The sequence below is a fragment of the Somniosus microcephalus genome, chromosome 6, assembly GCF_052327205.1.
Source record: "Somniosus microcephalus isolate GS21.2 chromosome 6, FLI_Smic_1.0, whole genome shotgun sequence".
Classification (NCBI taxonomy): domain Eukaryota; kingdom Metazoa; phylum Chordata; class Chondrichthyes; order Squaliformes; family Somniosidae; genus Somniosus; species Somniosus microcephalus.
The window spans coordinates 206,795,890-206,818,411 of NC_140992.1; the positions used below are offsets into that span (position 1 = coordinate 206,795,890).

At 44.0% G+C, this 22,522-nt stretch overlaps 1 protein-coding gene across 2 annotated transcripts in view; it reads right to left on the reverse strand.

Moving 5' to 3' along the window:
- The window catches only part of LOC147116401 (V-type proton ATPase subunit d 1), a 65,912-nt gene extending 43,884 nt beyond the window's left edge, over window positions 1-22,028 (reverse strand). Inside the window, exon 1 of one of the 2 annotated variants that reach the window (XM_085991290.1) lies at window positions 21,799-22,028. In XM_085991290.1, the coding sequence (XP_085847416.1) occupies window positions 21,799-21,928 (130 nt within the window). In that variant the 5' untranslated portion in view covers window positions 21,929-22,028. The remainder of the gene's footprint in view (window positions 1-21,798) is intronic. The other variant, XM_085991289.1, reaches the window with a different exon arrangement.
- Between the last annotated feature and the right edge of the window lie 494 nt (window positions 22,029-22,522).

Here is a 22,522-nt window from a genome sequence, read left to right on the forward strand (position 1 = left end):
AAGTCTCTTATGAGGGCTATATCGAATGCCTTCTGGAAGTCCATATAAATAACATCCATAGACATTCCCCCGTCCACTACTTTAGGCACCTCTTCAAAAAATTCAATCAGGTTCATTAGGCATGACCTACCTTTTACAAATCCATTCTGGCTCTCTCTGATCAGCTGAAAATTTTCAAGGTGTTCAGTCACTCCATCCATAATTATAGACTCTAATAATTTCTGTTGCTGTTAAGCTACCTGGTCTATAATTCCCTGGTTTCCCTCTCACCCCTTTCTTAAATAGTAGAGTGATGCGCAATTTTCCAATCTAAAGGAATGGTTCCCTGAATGGAGAGAACTTTGGAAGATAATAGTTAGGGCATCTGCAATGTTCTCACCTACTTCCTTTAGAACCCTGGGATGAAAACCATCTGGTCCTAGGGGTTTGTCACTCTTTAGTGCCATTATTTTCTTCATTACTGTTATTTTACTTACGTTCATTTAGGCAAGTCCTCATTAGGGTTGCGAAGGGGTGGAAAGTTTCCGGTAAATTTCCAGAAATTTTCCACGGGAAGTTTAGCTTGGGAATTTTGCCCAAAGCACATGCTAGCATAATTGTTTTTTTTTTGTATTTCTTTCATTTTTTTCCCCCACAGGTCCTCTCAAAATTACTAACAGAGATGGAATCTTAATTATTAAGGAATTTCTTAATCAATATATGTTTATCTTACTTGGCTTGTTTTAATAATTACAAGTTTTGAGTGTGACTGTGAACAAATGTGTCCTGATTGGGTGGATGAGCGATTAGCTCCCTCTATTGGTGATGTAGCGTCATGCATGCACAGGTCATGCTTCCATCACATGGAGCATCAGGAAAAATTTACTCACCCTGTTGCAATCATGCTGATCGACCGCAGTTCGACAGAGACGAATGCCCTTTATTTCTCTGCAAAGAACAATGCCACGTTTACCATCGGATGTGTGGAAGCATTTTACCCCAGGCATTAAAGATGGAAAGACTGTGTACATGTGCAAACACTATACAAAGCCATATGTAAAGAATGCCACAAAGATGCAGTAGCATTTATCCAAATGCAACAACTTCACTCAAAGCTCACAGCAGTCAGCCCAGAGTTCCTCTGCTTCCATTCAAGAAGATGATGGTTCACATTCAGCATCTCCTGGCCCACTTGGAAGATTCTTTGACACAATGGATAACCATAGCCAGAAGAATGCAGATGAGTGCCTTGCTCGAGCTGTATATGCAACAGGCTCACCCCTCATGCTCACAGCCAATGTGTACTGGAAGAGATTTTTCAATGTTATTCGCCCTGCATACTGTCCTCCCACCAGACATGCTTTGTCTACTTATTTGCTGGAGGCTGAGTATAACAGAGTCCAAGGAAAGCTCAAAGAAACGATAGAGATGGCAGACTGTGTTGCAGTTATCTCAGATGGGTGGTCAAATGTACAAGGGGAGGGCATCATAAACTACATTGTCTCCACTCCTCTCCCAGTGTTCAAGAGCACAGACACGAAGGACAACAGACACATACATTGCTGATGAGCTGAAAGCGGTCATCAACGATCTTGGATCACAAAAAGGTCTTTACAGTAGTTACTAACAATGCTGCGAATATGAAGGCTGCTTGGGCTCAAGTGGAGGAGGCCTACCCTCATATTACGTCTATTGGGTGCGCAGCTCATGGGCTCAACCTGTTCTTCGAGGACATCATGGGTTTAAGAACCATGGAAACACTGTACAAGAGAGCCAAGCAAGTTAAGTATGTCAGGGGAAAACAGGTAGTTGCAGCAACCTACAACTCTAAGCAAACGATAAAGAACAAGAACACCACACTGAAGCTGCCCAGCAACACTAGATGGGGTGGCGTTGTCATAATGTACAACAACCTTCTGGAGGGTAAGGAGTCGCTGCATGAAATGGCAATATCCCAGTCTGGGGATATGGAAACCACCATCAAGAAAATACTGCTGGATGATGTGTTTTGGGAGAGAGTGGTTAGCAGCCTTAAACTACTCTCACCAGTAGCATCTGCAATTGCTCAGATTGAAGGAGATGACGCTGTCTTGTCCGATGTTCAGGCTTTTTGCTGATTTAAAAGAACAAATCAGCATTGCCCTACCCACATCCCTGCTGCTCAAAGCAGAGGAGAAGGCAATAGTTCAATTCATGCAGACGCGTCAAGAATTTTGTGTCAAGCCGATTCATGCTGGACCCAAAGCATGTTGGGAGACCAATACTTTCTGGAGAACAGATCAACAGCGCTTAGTGTGATTTCTACTCTCTCACGCCACCTCAATCTGGACGTGGGCAAAGTTCTGGGAAGTCTGGCAAAGTTCTCTACCAAGCAAGGTCTTTGGAATGGGGACGGGATATGGGAATCATGCAAGCATATCAGTGCACATACCTGGTGGAAGGGACTTTGTGCATCGGAGGCCCTGTCACCCATTGCATCGGTGATACTCCAAATCCCATCTTCATCAGCGGCCTCTGAACAAAACTGGTCACTTTTTGGGAATGTGCATACAAAGGTGCACAACAGGCTGACTAACAAGAGAGTGGAGAAACTGGTGGCTATCCGGGCAAACCTACAACTTATTGAGCCAGATACAGAAGTGTCCACCACACAGCTAGACACTGACAGAGGAGGAAGTGGACATGTCAGAGCCAGAGTCAGAGAATCAGGAGGAGCAATGATGAGTAGAAGACTCAAAAAGGGACAAAATAAGGACTACAGGCCAAATAAGCTGACCCTCTATTTTATTTTAGATGGGTCTTTTTTGTGGGGGTTCAGTAAAGTTCAAAATTATAGCCTAAATAAAGTTTTGAAAGCCTGTTTTTATTAGTATGGAACAGTATGTCTATTTTGATGACAAAGATAATACAGGTAGACTATCCTTTATCCGAAAACCTCGGGACCAGCCGTGTTTCGGTTTTCGGAAAATTTCGGATTTCGGAAGGTGGGTCGGTGGGGGTCCGCGAGGGGTCGGTCGGCGTCGGCGGGGGTCCGCAGTCGTGGCTTGTCCGTCGCTGCTAGCCTGGAATGCAACAGGTCGTCGTGCTCGGTCGGAACAGGGGCCAGCACCGTCGCGGGCTCAGAGCTCTTGTTGCTTTCGAGCCTTTGGAAGAGAGTCAGGTGGTTCCGCGGGGGGGTCGTGCGCACGACTTACGCTGACCCTCTGCTCAGCGTAAGTCGTGCGCCACTCTGGTCATGTCGTGCGCACGACTTACGCTGACCGAAAAAACCTTCGGTTTTTAGAGGGTTTCGGTTTTCGGAAGTTCGGATAAAGGGTAGTCTAGAGACAAAAACCACCAGTGTGCAAAAACACTCAAAATTCCCATAAATTCCCATGGAATGTTTCCTCTTAAAAATTCCCGGAATTTTACAACCCTAGTCCTCATCCCTGATGCAATATTAGTTTCCTTGGGATCTCTGGCATGCTATCCTCTTCTATTTTAAATACTGACGCAAAGTAACATGACCGCCATTTCCTTATTTTCATTTATATCACCATTATCAGTTTTTAAGGGGCCCACATTGCTCTTAACCACCCTCTTTTTCCTATATAATTGTAAACGTTGTGTGTGTTGATTTTGATATCCCTTGCAAGTTTCTTTTCATGCTTCTTTTTTGTGGCTCCAACTACCTGTTTTGTCACCCTTTGCTATTCTTTGTATCTGTCCCATTTGCCAGGATCTGTGCTTTTTTTGCATTCGTGTATGCTTTTTCTTTTAGTTGGAGGTTGTCCCTTACCTCTTTAGTCATCCATGTCTTAATGTCATTCTTAGGTATTATTCAGTGTATAATACAGAAGAAAAGAAAATGCTAGGAATCAGAAGTAAACAGAAACACTAGAAATATAGATTAGTCAGCACTTGAAAGAAAGCTAAACTAATGGTTTGGGTGGAGACCACTTTTTAGAACTGGTGTAGTGCAGGCAGAATGGCGGTTAATGGTCAAGAATACGGATGTGCTTACAGGATTAGTAGCCTGCAAACATATTTTAAAAGGTTGGAAAGAAATTAAAAATGCTTGGTTATATACAATGATGATCATCTCAGTCAGACTGCAAAATGGCTTTAGAATAGGTGACTATAACTGCTCCTGGGTGGATGGGAGAAGCCAGTAAAAGGTAATGAGGAGAAGGGGGGAAAAAAAATCAAGGAGACAGCTAAAGACTGAAGTTGTTGAAGTCAAGTTCAAGTCAATGGCTGAAAAGTGCCCTAGAGAAAAAGGAGATACGGTTCCTGAAGTGCGTGTTTAGCTTAGATGGAGCAGTGCAGGAGTGCAACCCATAGGCAGGTCAGGTTCACACTTGCAGATTAAAAGGAGGGGTCTGGAAAAGCGGTTAACCAATCTGCATTTGGTCTGTTTTCCGGTGGTCAGCTGCAGATTACTGAAATGCTGGTGTTTGCCATGACAACTGTTACTGAAATCATACAAGTCCTTGGAAAAACCATTTAAGAACATAATAGGAGCAGGAGTAGGCCATTTGGCCCCTCGAGCCTGATCCGCCATTTAATGAGATCATGGCTGATCTGATCTTGGGCTCAGCTCCATTTCCCTGCCCACTCCCCATAACCCTTCACTCCCATATTGTTCAAAAATCTGTCTATATGCGCCTTAAATATATTCAATGACCCAGCCTCCACAGCTCTGGGGCAGAGAATTCCACAGATTTACAACCCTCAAAGAAATTTCTCCTCATCTCAGTTTTAAATGGGCAACCCTTATTCTAGATTCCCCTATGAGGGGAACATCTTCTCGTCGAGCCCCATCAGAATCTTGTATGTTTCAATAAGATCACCTCTCATTCTTCTAAACCCCAATTTATGCAACCAGTGGGCACAGCTTTGATTTATGATGTGATATAATTCTTAGTCTTTCAACAATGACATTTCCCACTGTAGAGTTGAGCATCCTAGCTGATGTCTGTCATGTTACTGGTAAAACAAAAATATAAAACAAGTTATATTTCTGATGATCACAGGAAAAAAATGGCTCTTTTGGGAGCCCCGATTACTTGTAAGTGTAATGGATGTTACAATATTCAAAGATAGGCTTCATAATAATGAATATAAGACAGCACACTGTCCACAGACATCAGTGTACCTACTATACTAAAAGTAAAACCATGCCCTCCTTGGTTCCTTCAGGCAACCTGGTAGCCCTTCAATCTATCAAACATGTACATTTAAAAATAACCTCTTGTGGCACATTCAAAAAATCCTCCTGCTGCTCACTTATCTTAGCTCCCAGTATCTCCTGCCATACAGACCCTCTCCAATATGTAAACATTTCCTGGTTACCTCCGTGAAACGTTCAGTCAGCTGCACAAAAGTCCCATACAAATTGCAAAATTTAAAAAATGTAAAACAAAGAAACCTACTAGCATGATTGAGTTGAATTATCGGCATAATAATTAACCCAGCAGCACTTCGACTTCAACTGCAGGCATATTAATTCAACCTCCAAATGTTGAATTAATCAGTAACTCCTCCAAACCAGTTTCCAGGAGATTCTCAGCATTCCATGTTCAACCAAGATGCATGTACGATTGTAAAAAAAAAACATGCAGCAAAAGGAATTAATTGTAATTCTCTGCATTCTTTCTGACAGGATTTGAAAATTTGGCAGGCAATTTGCATCTTTATGCAGCTTGATAACTGTGTAAAGATTCCCAGGTTTGGACATCTTTAGACAATGTAAAAGTCATGTCCAACCAATATAGAGGATTTACCACTCCTGGAATTAAACATTCAAATGATATTGTATAATGATATACCACAGGTTGTGTTGTTCAGTCCACAATAATTTTAAAAAAAGAACCTTTTCTCATATAGATATGCCAGAACACTGATTATTTAAACAGCCAACCATTCCTTGATCACCCAAGCACTGCAGAAAACCCAATACAAGACAGCAACTGCTCCCTTGGCACTCCCACTACGCAGTACAGTCTGCCTTGTTTTTAAACTTATAACATTAGTCCACTTCTGTGGCATAAACAAAATGCCAGCCAGTTAATCACTGGCTACAGTATTTAAATCACATTTCACCCAGGGAACCAAAGCAAGGGCTCCTTGGATGAGGAGGGAGTTAGAGAAGAGGATGAGGAGGGAGTTAGAGAAGATGATGAAACAAAAAAAGGGTGTATGATGACTGTCAGGTGACTTCTTCAAGGGAGAACCAGACCAAATACAGTAAGTTGAGAGGGGAAGTGAAGATGAAAATAAGATTGGCTATGAGAGTAGGATGGCAGTTAACATAAAAGGCAACACAAAAATCTTCTACCGGCATGTGAGGCGGAGTGGGGCCTATTAGAGACAAAGAAGGTGATATATGCTTAGAGGCGCAGGGCAAGGCTAGAATACTCAATGAGTACTTTGTATTGGTGTTTACTAAGGAGGTGGATGCTGACAAAATATCAGTAGAAGTGGAAAAGGTAGAAGCAATGGAAGGGATGAAAATTGATAGCCAGGATGTACTAGAAAGGCTGGGTATGCTTAGAGTGGATAAGTCGCCTGGTCCAGATGGCTTGCATCCCAGGTTGCAAAGGGAATGGGGGAGGAGATGATAGCAGAAGGGCTTGCCATAATTTTCCAATCTTCCCCAGATGCGGAGGAGGTGCCAGAGGATTGGAAAGTGGCAAATGCAACACCATTGTTCAAGAAAGGGTATAATGACAATTTAGTAACTACAGGCTGGTCAGTTTAACATCAGTGGTGGGTAAAGTTTTAGAAACAATAATAAAGGAAAAAGTTAACAGGCACCTGGAGCGGTTTAAGCTAATTAAGGAGAGCCAACACAGATTTGTAAAAGGCAGATCGTGTTTGATTAATCTAATTGAATTTTTTGATGAAGTAACAGGGAGGATTGATGAAGGGAATGCAATGGATGTTGTCTACATGGATTTTCAGATGGTATTTGACAAAGTACCACATAGAAGGCTAGTTAACAAAATTGAGGCTCATGGAATAGGTGGGTCAGTGGCAGCTTGCATAAGGAATTGGCTTAAGGACAGAAAACAGCGAGTTTGGTAAATGGCTGTTTTTCAGACTGGAGGATGGTAGACAGTGGTGTTCCCCAAGGGTCGTGCTGGGGCCACTGCTTTTTTTGATATATATAAATGACCTGGATATTGGAATACAGAATAGAATTTCTAAATTTGTCAATGACACCAAACTTGCAGGGGGGTGGCAGTGAGGATGATACTAATCGACTGCAACAGGACACAGAAAGGCTAACAGAATGGGCAGACAAGTGGCAGATGGAATTTAATACAGAGAAGTGTGAGGTGATGCATTTTGGCAGAAGGAACAGGGAGAGGCAATATACACTTAATGGCACAGTTTTAAAGAGTGTGCAGGGACAGAGGAACCTGGAAGTTAATGTGCATAGGTCCCTGAAGGTGGCAGGACATATTGAGAGTGGTTAGCAAAGCATATGGGATCTTGGGCTCCATAAATAGAGGTATTGAGTACAGAAGTAGAGAAGTTATGCTGAACCTTTATAAAGTGCTGTTTAGGCCACAACTGGAGTATTGAGTCCAGTTCTGGTCACCACACTTTAGGATGTGAAGGCCCTTGAGAGGGTATAGAGGAGATTTACCAGAATGGTTCCGTGGATTGAGGGATCTTAGCTACAAGGTCAGGTTGGAGAAGCTGGATTTGTTTTCATTAGAGCAAAGGAGGTTGCGGGGTGATTTGATAGAGGTGTACAAGATTATGACGGGTTTGGATAGGCTAGATAGGGAAAGGCTGTTTCCACTAGTTGATGGTACAAGGACTAGGGGACACAGATTTAAGGTTTTGGGCAAGAGATACAAGGGGGATGTGAGGAAAAACTTTTTTACGCAGCGAGTGGTGAGGACCTGGAATTCGCTGCCGATGGAAGTGGTGGAAGCAGAGACACTCAATGTTTTCAAAGGGAGACTGGATAGGCACTTGAGGGAAATAAACTTGCAGGGCTATGGGGATAGAGCAGGGGAATGGGACTGACTGGATTGCTCTACAGAGAGCCGGCATGGAATCAATGGGCCGAATGGCCTCCTCCTGTGCCGTTATGACTATGACTCGAACATGGATTCATTCCATGTACAAATATGAACTTTATTCCATGTACAGGAGATACTGATCAGGACTACTTCCCACTGAGACGAGGTGCTTTCTGCTCTTTACCTACAATACCCTCCCCCCATACATACACCTGGGAGTGCAACATGCTGACATTAGATACCAGAACCAATGGTCAATTCCCCAGCAGACACCCATCACAAATGAACCACAGTCTAAATAGTCTAATTTTGCTCATCGTAACAGTAGCTCCCATGTATTTGGGGCATACAGGGTAGGATAAAGAAAAAAAGGGAAGTTTATGACAGATACCGAGGGCTCAATACTACAGAAACCCTAGAGGAGTATAGAAAGTGCAGGGGTGAAATTAAAAAGGAAATTAGGAAAGCAAAGAGAGGGCATGAAAAAATATTGGCAAGTAAAATCAAGGAAAACCCAAAGATGTTTTATAAATACATGGGCCCAGAAATTCAGGTCTCCACAGGTGAGTACGTGCTGGGTACTCACCCGTGGGCCCGATGGAAGTGCCGGTTTCCTGCATGCACTGCGCATGCGCGGGAAACCGGCACTTCCGTTCCTCTGAACGAAGAGGTTCAGAGGTCGAACGCATGCGCAGGGGAGGCTGCGTGTGCGCATCAAACTTAGGTTTTTTTTTTATTACAGGTTTTCCCAGGAGGGTAAGCCTGCAGGATTTACACATTTAAAAAGCAAGCATAAGGCCTGCTTTTTACAAGGTAAGTGGTGAATTAATTTAAATTAAAACATTTTTCCCCACAGGTTTATTATTTTTAAATACTTTAAAGCAAGGTAAGTTTATTTTTAGCCCTGTTAGAATATAAAATTATTCTTTTCAAAAATTTAAATTATTGTTTAAAAGTTATTTAATGTAATTTATAGCTTATTTAAAAAATGTGATTAAAAAAAATGTATTTGAAGGTTTAATGCTATTTTTGGGGCCGTAGTATTTATAAGTCTTATGAATGGAGCATTCCCTGCTCCGATTGGCTGCCCATGGCCCATGTGATCCCGGGGACACATCGAACTAACTGCGTCCCTGGGATACGCAAGCACTGCGTGCCGGCAACTGGACCAGGCCCCGATCGAAATTCCACGGGGCCCTACTTTTCAACAGCCGGCGCACAAGGTAAGTTCAGGTCAGGGGCTTGCACCCGCGGGAAGCCTCCGACCCGAATTTCTGGGCCATTAAGAGCAAGAGGATAACTAATCCAAGGCAAAGTGGCAAGTTGGATCCAAAATTGGCTCAGAGGCAGGAAACAAAGGGTAATGGTCGAAGGGTGTTTTTGTGACTGGAAGGCTGTTTCCAGTGGGGTTCCGCAGGGCTCAGTACTGGGTCCTTTGCTTTCTGTGGTGTATATCAACGATTTGGACTTGAATGTAAGGAGTATGATCAAGAAGTTTTCAGATGATACAAAAAATTGGCCGTGTGGTTGATAATGAAGAAGGCGGCTGCAGACTGCAGGAAGATATCAATGGACTAGTCAGGTGGGCAGAATAGTGGCAAATGGAATTCAATCTGGAGAAGTGTGAGGTAATGCATTTGGGGAGGGCTAACAAGGCAAGGGAATACACAATGGCCCAGTAATTCCGGGCACAACGCGAGAGTACGGACGGGGTACTCACGCGTGTGGCCGGAGGAATTGCCAGTTTTCAGCATGCACAGCGCATGCGCTGAAAACCGGCATTTCCTGTCCTCTGACCCAAGGAGTTAAGAGGCAGAGTGCGCGCGACTGCACAGGCAGCGCGTGCGCAGTGAAATTCCTTCCCCCCCCCCCCCCCAAAAGAGTTGCCCGAGCGTAAAGGCCTCCGGTCTTTACGCGTGGAAAAACCAGACGTAAGTATTTAGTTTTTCAGGTAAGTGGGCTTTTAGTACAATGTAGAAATTTTTTTTCCACAGGTTTGTTATTTTTGAAGAATTTACAGTAAGGTAAGTTTAGTTTTAGACCCTATTTTTAAAAAAAAATATTTTTTCAAAAAATTGATTAATTGTTTAAAACATTTTTAAAAACTTATTTATAGTTAATATAATCAGTGGGATGTTTTTTTAAATTTTATTTAAAGTTAAAGTAGTGTTTTGGCAGCCCATACTTTTCATGAGTTTGACAGCTCTTACTGTCAAAACTCATGAATGAGTTTCCCCTCCCCTGATTGGCTGCACAGTGCTCACCTGATCCCAGCCGGCACATCGCACTAACTACGCCGCTGGATCAGGTAAGCACAGCGCGCCGACAGCTGAACCAGGCCTGTGACAGGAAATGCAAGCAGGCCCGGGCTTCAGATGTCGGCGTGCAGGGCGAGTGCAGATCGGGGGCTTGCACGCATGGCAAGCCCCCGATCCTAATTTCAGGGCCATTAAATGGTAGGACACAGAAGTGCAGAGGATCAGAGGGACCTTGGAGTGCATGTCCACAGATCCCTGAAGGTAGCAGGACAGGTAGATAAGGTGGTTACGGCATCATACGGGATACTTGCCATTATTAGCCGAGGCATAGAATACAAGAGCAGGGAGGTTAAGCTTGAACTGTATAAAAACACTAGTTAGGCCGCAGCTAGAATACTGCGTGCAGTTCTGGTCACCACATTACAGGAAGGATGTGATTGTACGAGAGAGGGTGCAGAGGAGATTTACAAGGATGTTGCCTGGGCTGAGGAATTTTAGCTATGAGGAAAGATTGGATAGGCTGAGGTTATTTTCTTTAAAAACATAACATAAGAAATAGGAGCAGGAGTAGGCCATTTGGCCCCTCGAGCCTGCTCCGCCATTCAATAAGATAATGGCTGATCTGATCTTGGCCTCAACACCACTTTCCCGCCCGCTCCCCATAACCCTCGACTCCCCTGTAGCTCAAATATATGTCTATCTCCACCTTGAATATATTCAATGACTCCAGCTTCACAGCTCTCTGGGGGAGAGAATTCCAAAGATTCACAACCCTCAGAAGAAATTCCTCCTCATCTCCGTTTTAAATGGGCGACCCCTTGTTCTAGATTCCCCCACAAGAGGGAACATCCTCCCTGCATCTACCCTGTCAAGCCCTCTCAGAATCTTACATGTTTCAATAAGATCACACCTCATTCTTCTAAACTCCAATACGTATAAGCCCAACCTGCTCAACCTTTCTTCATAAGCCAACCCCTTCATCTCAGGAATCAACCTAGTGAACCTTCTCTGAACTGCGTCCAAAGCAAGTATATTCCTCCTTAAATAAGGAAACCAAAACTGCATGCAGTACTCCAGATGTGGTCTCACATGCGCCCTGCACAGTTGTGGCAAGACGTCTCTACTTTTATACTCCATCCCCCTTGCAATAAGGGCCAATATTCCATTTGTCTTCCTAATTACTTGCTGTACCTGCATGCTAACATTTTGTGTTTCATGTACAAGGACCCCCAGATCCCTCTATACCACAGCATTTTGTAGTCTCGCTCCATTTAAATAATAATTTGCTTTTTTATTCTTCCTACCAAAGTGGATAACCTCACATTTTCCCACATTATACTCCATCTGCCAAATTTTTGCCCACTCACTTAACCTATCTATATCTCTTGCAGACTCTGTCCTCCTCACAACTTGCTTTCCCACCTTTCTTTGTATCAGCAGCAAATTTGGCTACAGTACACTCGGTCCCTTCATCCATTAATACAGATTGTAAATAGTGGAGGCACTGATCCCTGTGGCAACCTACTAGTTACAGTTTGTCAACCTGAAAATGTCATTTAACCCAACTCTCTGTTTTCTGTTAGTTCGCCAATCCTCTATCCATGCTAATTTATTACCCCCAACCCGTGAGCTCTTACCTTGTGCAGTAACCTTTTATTTGGCACCTTATCGAATGTCTGCTGGAAATCCAAATACATCACATCTACTGGTTCCCCTTTATCCACCCTGCTCGTTACATCCTCAAAGAACTCTAGTAAATTTGTCAAACACGATTTCCATTTCATAAAACCATGTTGACTCTGCTTGATTGTATTATGATTTTCTAAATGTCCTGCTATTAATGGATTCCAGCATTTTCCCACTGACAGATGTTAGGCTAACTGGCCTATAGTTTCCTGCTTTCTTGAATAGGGGAGCTACATTTGCGGTTTTCCAATCCGTTGGGACTTCTCCAGCATCCAGGGAATTTTGGTAGATTATATCCAATGCATCCACTATCTCCGCAGGCACTTCTTTTAAGACCCTAGGATGCAGGTCATCAGGTCCAGGGGACTTGTCAGCCTTTGGTCCCATTAGTTTGCCAAGTACTTTTTCCTCTAGTGATAGTGATTGTTTTAAGTTCCTCCCTCCCTATAGCCCCTTGATTATCAATTATTGGGATACTTTTAGTGTCTTCTACCGTGAAGACCGATACAAAATATTTGTTCAAAGTCTCGGCCATTTCCCCGTTTCCCATTATTAATTCCCCAGTCTCATCCTCTAAGGGACCAACATTTACTTTAGCTACTCTCTTCCTTTTTATATACCTGTAGAAGCTCTTACTGTCTGTTTTTATATTTTTTTTGCTAGTTTACTCTCAATCTAGCTTCTCCCTCTTTTTTTTTTTAAGTCATCCTTTGCTGGTTTCTAAAAAATTCCCAATCCTCTGGCATACCACTAATCTTTGCAACATTGTATGCCTTTTCTTTCAATTTGATACCATCCTTAACTTCCTTAGTTAGCCACGGATGGTTCATCCTTCTCGTAGAGTCTTTCTTTCTCACAGGAATAAACCTTTGCTGAGTTATGAAATATCTCCTTAAATGTCTGCCACTGCTTAGCTATTGTCTTACCCTTTAATCTATTTTCCCAGTTCACTTTATCCAACTCTGTCTTCATACCTTTGTAATTGCCTTTATTTAAGTGTAGGACACTAGTTTCAGACCCAAGTGTCTCACCCTCAAACTGAATTTGAAATTCTATCATGCTATGATCACTCTTCCCTAGAGGATCCTTTACAGCGAGATTAATTAATCCTGTCTCATTATACATTACCAGATCTAAAATAGCCTGCTCCCTGGTTGATTCCACAACGTATTGTTCTAAGAAACCATCCTGAATACATTCTATGAACTCATCCTCAAGGCTACCCTTGCCAATTTGATTTGTCCAATCTATATGAAGATTAAAATCACCCATGATTATTGCAGTACCTTTCTTACAAGCCCTCATTATTTCTTGATTTATACTCTGTCCTACTGTTAGGGGGTCTATAGACTACGCCCATCAGTGACCCCTTTCCCTTACTTTCTTATCGCCACTCAAACTGATTCTACATTTTGATCTTTTCTGAGTCAATATCATTTCTCACCACAGCACTGATATCATCCTTTATTAACAAAGCTACCCCACCTTCCTTTCTGCCTATCCTTCCGAGATGTCAAATACCCCATAATATTTAGTTCCCAGCCTTGGTCACCTTGCAACCACATCTCTGTAATGGCCATCAGATCATACCTATTTATATGCCGTCAACTCATCTATCTTATTATGAATGCTGCGAGTATTCAGATAAAGAGCCTTTAATTTTGTCTCTTTGAACAGAGAAGGCTGAGGGGAGACCTAATTGAGGTGTATAAAATTATGAGGGGCCTAGATAGAGTGGAATGAAAGGACCTAGTTCCCTTAGCAGAAGGGGGCATAGATTTAAAGTAATTGGTAGGAGGTTTAAAGAGGAGTTGAGGAGAATTTTTTTCACCCAGAGGGTGGTGGGGGGTTTGTTACTCACTGCCTGAAAGGGTGGTAGAGGCAGAAAGCCTCATCACATTTAAAAGTACTTGGATATGCACCTGAAGTGCCGTAATCTACAAGGCTACAAACCAAGTGCTGGAAAGTGGGATTGGGTGGATAGCTCTTTGTCAGCCGGCACGGACAAGATGGGCTGAATGGTCTCCTTCTGTGCTGTAAATTTCTATGATTCTATTTTCCTAGAAATCCTGTCTGCTGGCACTATGCATACATCTATGGCAAATATTCAACTCAGCATTACAAGTTACTGTATTAATTAGACTTTGGTTATTTCAGTTTTGTAATGGCTGCTATAATCACAAATGGAAAGACATGCAAAAGGCTGCCGCCACAAATTACAAGCTACAGTTTACTTTTCTACTACTCGACCATTTTACTAATAACAATTTGGGCTCACTACTTAAATCCATAGGAACAGATTGAATAATCCTACTTCCATTGTTTGTTTCAATGCTGACCGTTTAAAAAAAAAAAAAATACATAAACATGGGAATTTCTTTCATATATATTGCCTGTTCCAAAACAAGGGGTGATGATGATTTTTTGCAACACATCACCCTTAGTGATATGCTAAAATCAGCACCAGAAACATAGAAGATAGGAGCAGGAGTAGGCCATTCGGCCCCTCGAGCCTGCTCCGCCATTCAATGAGATCATGGCTGATCATCCAAATTAGTACCCTGTCCTTGCCTTTTCCCCATATCCCTTGAGCCCTTTAGCCTTAAGAAATATATCCAACTCCTTCTTGAATATATTTAATGAATTGGCCTCCACTGCCTTCTGTGGTAGAGAATTCCACAGGGTCACCACTCTCTGGGTGAAGAAATTCCTCATCTCTGTCCTAAATGGCTTACCCCTTATCCTTAGAATGTGACTCCTGGTTCTGGACTCCCCGGCCATCAGGAACATCCTTCCTGCATCCAGTCTGTCCAGTTCTGTTAGAATTTTATAAGCTTAAATGAGATACCCTCTTCTTCTAAACTCCAGCGAGTACAAGCCCAATCGACCCAATCTCTCCTCATACGTCATTCCTGCCATCCCAGGTATCAGTCTGGTGAATCTTCGCTGCACTCCCTCCATGGCAAGAACATCCTTCCTCAGATAAGGCGACCAAAACTGCACACAATACTCAAGGTGTGGTCTCACCAAGGCCCTGTACAACTGCAGCAAGACATCCTTGTTCTTGTACTCGAACCCTCTCGCTACGAAGGCCAACATACCATTTGCCTTCTTAACCGCCTGCTGCACCTGCATGCTTACTTTCAGCGACTGGTGCACAAGGACACCCAGGTCTCGTTGCACTTCCCCTTCTCCCAATCTATTGCCATTCAGATAATAATCTGCCTTCCTGTTTTTGGCACCAAAGTGGATAACCTTGCATTTATCCACATTATACTGCATCTGCCATGCTTCTGCCCAATCACCCAACCTGTCCAAATCATACTGGAGTTTCTCGGCATCCTCCTCACAGCACACACGCCCACCCAGCTTTGTGTCGTCTGCAAACTTGGAGATATTACATCTCCAAGGAAGCCATCTGTGAGGTGAACCCAACGCCTTCAGTTCTTTTGTCAATAAGTCACTTGATGTATCCTCAGTATTCCACTACACAAAATATACAATTACTGTTACAGTAAATAAAAAGGTGGGAACATTCTCTGAAAGAGACAGAGATCAAACATATGGGTAGTCATCAGCATGTAGACACGATAGCAAAATACTGCGGATGTTGGAAATCCGAAACAACAGAAAATGCTGGAAAAACTCAGCAGGCCAGGCAACATCCGTGGAGAGAGAAATAGAGTCAACGTTTTGGGTCGAAACCCTTCTACAGAACTGAGAGAAAAGGCAGGAAATGAAACAAAAGGCAGTTTGGGGGCTGGGAAATGGGGGAGGGGATGAAAGAAGAGACATTGAGATATTCAAGGTGAGACGAGATAGTAATAGGACAGGTAAAGAAACAGACAATGGCTCTAGAAGTGTGACATGTGCTGGCAGAGTGAGAGACAGCTGCCATGTGGGAAGAGAGAGAAAGTGTCACAAACCAAAAGTGTGGATAAAAAATATAAAAATATAATAGGGGCCGAGGTTATGATCTGAAATTGTTGAACTCGATATTGAGTCCGGAAGGCTGTAAAGTGCCTAATCGGAAGATGAGGTGATGTTCCTCGAGTTTATGCTGAGCTTCCGTGGAACAATGCAAGAGGCCACAGACGGTGAGGTCTGAGTGGGAATGGAACAGAGAATTGAAGTAACAGGCGACCGGAAGCTCGGGGTCACCCTTACGGACTGAACGGAGGTGTTCCGCAAAGCAGTCACCCAATCTGCGTTTGGTCTCCCCAATGTAGAGGAGACCACACTCTGTTCCAGTCCTATTCGGGTCCCAACCTCATAGTTCCCCAACCCCGCTTCTACCTCCTTCCCAAGATCCACAAACAGGACTGCCCTGGTAGACCCATCGTTTCAGCCTGTTCTTGCCCCACGGAACTTATCTCTTCCTATCTTTTCTCCCCTTGTCCAGTCTCTTCCCACCTACATCCGCGACTCTTCGGACACCCTCCGCCACTTTAACAGTTTCCAGTTTCCTGGCCCCAACCGCTTCCTTTTCACCATGGACGTACAATCCCTCTACACCTCTATCCCCCACCAGGATGGCCTGAGGGCGCTCCACTTCTTCCTAGAACAGAGGCCCGACCAGTCCCCATCCACCACCACCCTCCTCCGCCTGGCTGAACTTGTTCTCACATTGAACAACTTCTCCTTTAACTCCACTCATTTCCTCCAAATCAAAGGTGTTGCCATGGGTACCCGCTATGCCTGCCTTTTCGTGGGCTATGTGGAACAATCTTTGTTCCAGTCCTACTCGGGTCCCCTCCCTCACCTCTTTTTCTGATACATTGATGACTATCGGTGCCGTTTCCTGCTCTCGCCCCGAACTAGACAATTTCATTCACTTTGCCTCCAATTTCCACCCTTCCCTCACCTTCACATGGTCCATCTCTGACTCTTCCCTTCCTCGACTTCTCCGTCTCCATCTCTGGGGATAGGTTATCGACCAATATTCACTACAAGCCCACTGACTCCCACAGCTACCTGGACTACACTTCCTCCCACCCCTCCTCCTGTAAGGACTCTATTCCATTCTCCCAGTTTCTCCGTCTCCGCCGCATCTGCTCCGACGATGCCACCTTCCACACCAGTGCTTCAGACATGTCTTCCTTTTTCCACAACCGAGGATTCCCCTCTACCGTGGTTGACACTGCCCTCGACCGTGTCAGTTCTATCTCCCGCACTTCTGCCCTCACCCCTGCCCCTCCCTCCCGGAACCACGATAGGGTTCCCCTTGTCCTCACCTTTCACCCCACCAGCTTCCACATTCAACGGATCATCCTCCGGCATTTCCGCTACCTCCAAAGTGATCCCACCACCAAACGTATCTTCCCCTCCCCTCCCCTTTCAGCATTCCGTAGGGACCGCTCCCTCCGAAACACCCTAGTCCACTCCTCTATCACCCCAAACAGCCCTTCCCCTGGCACATTCCCATGCAAGCGGAGATGTAACACCTGCCCCTATAGCTCCCCCCTTCCCACTGTCCAGGGCCCCAAAAACCCCTTCCAGGTGAAACAGCGATTTACTTGTACTTCTCGCAATCTAGTATACTGTATTCGCTGCTCACGATGTGGTCTCCTCTACATTGGGGAGACCAAACGCAGATTGGGTGACCGCTTTGCGGAACACCTCCGTTCAGTCCGTAAGGGTGACCCCGAGCTTCCGGTCGTCTGTCATTTCAATTCACCGTCCCATTCCCAATCAGACCTCACCGTCTGCGGCCTCTTGCATTGTTCCATGGAAGCTCAGCATAAACTCGAGGAACAGCACCTCATCTTCCGATTAGGCACTTTACAGCCTTCCGGACTCAATATCGAGTTCAACAATTTCAGATCATAACCTCGGCCCCTATTATATTTTTATATTTTTAATCCACACTTTTGGTTTGTGACTTTTCCTTTTTTTCTCTCTCCCACATGGCAGCTGTCTTTCACTCTGCCAGCGCATTTCACACTTCATCTAGAGCCATTGTCTGTTTCTTTACCTGTCCTATTACTATCTCGTCTCACCTTGAATATCTCAATGTCTCTTCTTTCATCCCCTCCCCCATTTCCCAGCCCCCCAAACTGCCTTTTGTTTCATTTCCTGCCTTTTCTCTCAGTTCTGTAGAAGGGTTTCGACCCAAAACGTTGACTCTTTCGCTCTCCACGGATGTTGCCTGGCCTGCTGAGTTTTTCCAGCATTTTCTGCTGTTATTTAGCATATAGACACATCCTGCCACTACAGCATGTTAGCATGCATGGAATGCAGTTCCTGTTGCATAATAAATTTCATTTGATTCGGATAAATCCTGATAGTATTTAGATTTGGTGACTGGAATACCAGGTACAGATGGAGGCCATTCTGCTCAGTCTTCCACCAAAACCTCCCACCACCACAGTAATTAACTGTCTTGAAAGACTCCAGAATTTGACTCCGCCAACTTTCCCACAACACCATGCTGCATATTGATCTCACACTATCCTGAACTTGTCCTTTTACCAGTTTGTACCCATCTACCCTTGTTCTGTTGTCATGATTTAACTCAAAACAGTGCTCCTTCTCTATTCCACAGCATCTTATAAATCTCAATACACACACACTGCACTTTGAAAATTAGTGACTTTGTACACAATACACCACATCCCTGCTATTTATAGAATTGTATTCACTGGTGCTTTGCATGCCAATTCGTGATCTATAACAAGACAAATTAACAAAATGCTTTAACATTGTTTAAACGGTTAATTTATGTGCTTGATCAGACACGCAACATGCAACTGCTATGTAGCTGACAATTTTCAATTTCAACATCAGTTGAGATTTTCAGAAGCAGGAAGTGAGAGCAAATTAATTTGCTACATTGCTGAAGTAAAGAATGGCATAGAAACACAGAAGATATGAGCAGGAGTAGGCCATTCGGCCCTTCGAGCCTGCTCCGCCATTCAACGTGATCATGGCTGATCATCCAAATTCAGTACCCTGTCCCTGCCTTTTCCCCATATCCCTTGATCCCTTTAGCCTCAAGAAATATATCCAATGCTTTCTTGAATATATTTAATGAACTGGCCTCCACCGCCCTCTGTGGCAGAGAATTCCACAGGTTTACCACTCTCTGGGTGAAGAAATTCCTCCTCATTTCAGTCCTAAATGGCTTACCCCTTATCCTTAGACTATGACCCCTGGTTCTGGACTCCCCGGCCATCAGACACATCCTTCCTGCATCTAGTCTGTCCAGACCTGACAGAATTTTATAGGTTTCGATGAGATCCCCTCTCAATCTTCTAAACTCCAGTGAGTATAAGCCCAATCGACACAATCTCTCCTCATACGTCATTCCTGCCATCCCAGGTATCAGCCTGGTGAATCTTCGCTGCACTCCCTCCATGGCAAGAACGTCTTTCCTCAGGTAAGGTGACCAAAACTGCACACAATACTCAAGGTGCGGTCTCACCAAGGCCCTGTACAACTGTAGCAAGACATCCTTGTTCCTGTACTCGAACCCTCTTGCTACGAAGGCCAACATACCATTTGCCTTCTTAACCACCTGCTGCACCTGCATGCTTACCTTCAGCGACTGGTGCACAAGGACACCCAGGTCTCTTTGCACTTCCCCTTCTCCCAATCTATTGCCATTCAAATAATAATCTGCCTTCCTGTTTTTGCCACCAAAGTGGATAACCTCACATTTATCCACATTATTATAGTACATTTGCCATGTTTCTGCCCAATCACCCAACCTGTCCAAATCGTACTGGAGTTTCCCAACATCCTCCTCGCAGCTTACCCTCCCAACCAGCTTTGTGTCGTCTGCAAATTTGGAGATATTACATCCAATTCCCTCGTCCAGATCATTAATATATATTGTGAACAGCTGGGGTCCTAGGACCGATCCTTGCGGTACCCCACTAGTCACTGCCTGCCACTCGGAAAACGACCCGTTTATTCCAACTCTTTGCTTTCTGTCCGCCAACCAGTTCTCTATCCAAGTCAATACCTTGCCCCCAATCCCATGTGCCTTAATTTTGCACGCTAATCTCTTATGTGGGACCTTATCAAAAGCCTTCTGAAAGTCCAAATACACCACATCCACTGGTTCTCCCTTATCTATTTTACCAGTTACATCCTCAAAAAATTCCAGTAGATTAGTCAAGCATGATTTACCTTTTGTAAATCCATGTTGACTTTGTCCGATCCTGTCACTGCTTTCCAAGTGCTCTGCTATTACATCTTTTATAATACTCTAGCATTTTCCCCACTACGGATGTCAGGCTTACTGGTCTATAATTCCCCGCTTTTTCTCTACCACCTTTTTTGAATAGTGGGATAACATTAGCTACCCTCCAATCTATGGGTACCGTTCCAGAGTCTATCGAGTTCTGGAAGATGACCAGTAATGCATCTACTATCTCTAGGGCCACTTCCTTAAGTACCCTGGGATGTAGACCATCAGGCCCTGGGGATTTATTGGCCTTCAGTCCCATCAATTTTCCTAACACCATTTTCCTACAAATACTGATTTCTTTCAGTTCCTCTCTTTCATCAGACCCTATGTTCCCCGGCATCTCTGGGAGGTTATTTGTGTCCTCCTTTGTGAAGACAGGACCAAAGTATGTATTTAGTTGGACTGCCATTTCCTTGTTTCCCATTATAAATTCCCCTGATTCTGACTGTAAGGGACCTATGTTTGACTTCACCAATCTTTTTCTCTTCACATATTAACATTCAAAGTAAAACTTTCAAGTACATTATAAATGTTTAAAGTGCATAACATTTAGTAAAATGCAATCACTTTTAATGTCATCAGGCAACTTAGAGTTGAGAGATCAATCTCAACACCAGCCCATAGATCAAACTTTTCAATTGACCCATCCTCAATTCCAGGATAACAGTCCCTTTCCTAAAATTGATATACAGTACTGTATTCTCATTTCTCATTTTTGTTTTCTATGAAAGAGTGGAAAAGAAACTATCTTGCCACTGATGATCAGGAGATAGCATTCATATTGCACTGCCCTTCACTTAAACTTTGATTTCCAGCACTCTTAAAAGAGCACCATATTCTGAAATAGACAAAGTTTGGGACAAGAAATAATTGCCACTTCTCAGGTGCAAAGAATGCTGTTTTACTTACATAAATTACTTTATTTTTTAAATTTCTTCTTGTAATGTCATGTCCATTTCGTTACTTTCCTTGGTAAATACTGAGGCAAAGTAACTATTCAATATTTCTGCCATTTCGCTGTCATTACCTGAGAGTTTATCTTGTGCATCCTTTAGTGGCCCTATCCTGGTGCGTTATTTATGTATCTGTCGAATACTTTATTTATTTTTATATTCCCCAATAATTTAATTTCATACGACCTAAAAGCATAATTAACTCATACCTTCAATGATTAAGAGCCGTTGCATACACGAGGAAGCAATGTGCAGCTGTCAAATGTATATTAAAGCGGTTCCAACCCCCAGAATATCAAAATGGCAATGCTGACGCTTTGAACAAATTCACGTCGTAAATACATACAGGTAGGCCCCAAATTACTGACCTTTGAGCTCCCCGAGTACTACAGCCCACTGTCAAAACAGAAATTAAACGTAAAAGCCTTTCCCCCTTCGACACCCTCCATACATCACTCCCGGCTACAGCAACAGGGAGGCCTCATCCAGCGGCCCGGGAGCAAGGCTCAGTCCAACGCCATCAACCGTTCCACACATAGCAAAACAAAACCGCTGCAATTTCCCCCCGAGCGCTGCAGAAAAAAGGACCGCGGCTGGGATCGTTCTCTTGCGGGGGGCCGCAGGAGCGGGGTGCAGGCCGCTGTCACCCACCCCCCGGGCCTCGCCAAAGAGCAACAGGCCCCTGACTCCAGGACTGACTCGCTCACCTTCCAGGGTCTCGCACTGCACCAAGTTCAGGTAGTCGCCCTGCGACAGGATACCAGCCTTGAAACCTCTCACTAGCCCCTCCAGGTAGCCGTTGTCCACATTGAAGTAGAGTTCGTTGAAAGAGCCCATGTCGCTGGAGCGAGGAGCAGGTACCCGGCCGCTGCTGCACCACCTGACCAGTCAGCTGGCCCGCACCACACTGAGCATGCGCTGCGCACCGCTTGCTCAGCCGGCAGACACCGAGCATGCGCATTATCGCGCTGTAGCGCGAGTGCTGGGGCAACTGGGTCTGTTTGGACTGTAACGGGTCGATTTTTTGCAAACAAATCTTATGCTCGTCTATTTAATTTCTTTTTGTGGTTGTGATTGCAAACTGTTGCCATAAGATGAGACATTGTCTTGCAACTCCCAGAATTTAATGCAAATAATGGTTGTTTTTGGTTTTGAACCTCTAATTCCTCCCTCTTGAGCATCCCTGATTAGAATCGCTCAACCATTGGTGCTGTGCCTTCTGTTGCCGAGACCCTAAGCTCGGGAATTCCCTGCCTAAACCTCTCCACCTCTCTTTCCTCCTTTAGGACGCTCCTTAAAACCTACCTCTTTGACCAAGCTTTTGGCTACCTGCTCTAATTTCTCCTTATGTAGCTCGGTGTCAATTTTTTTGTCTTAAAATACACCTGTGAAGCGTCTTGGAACGTTTTACTATGTTAAAGGCGCTATATA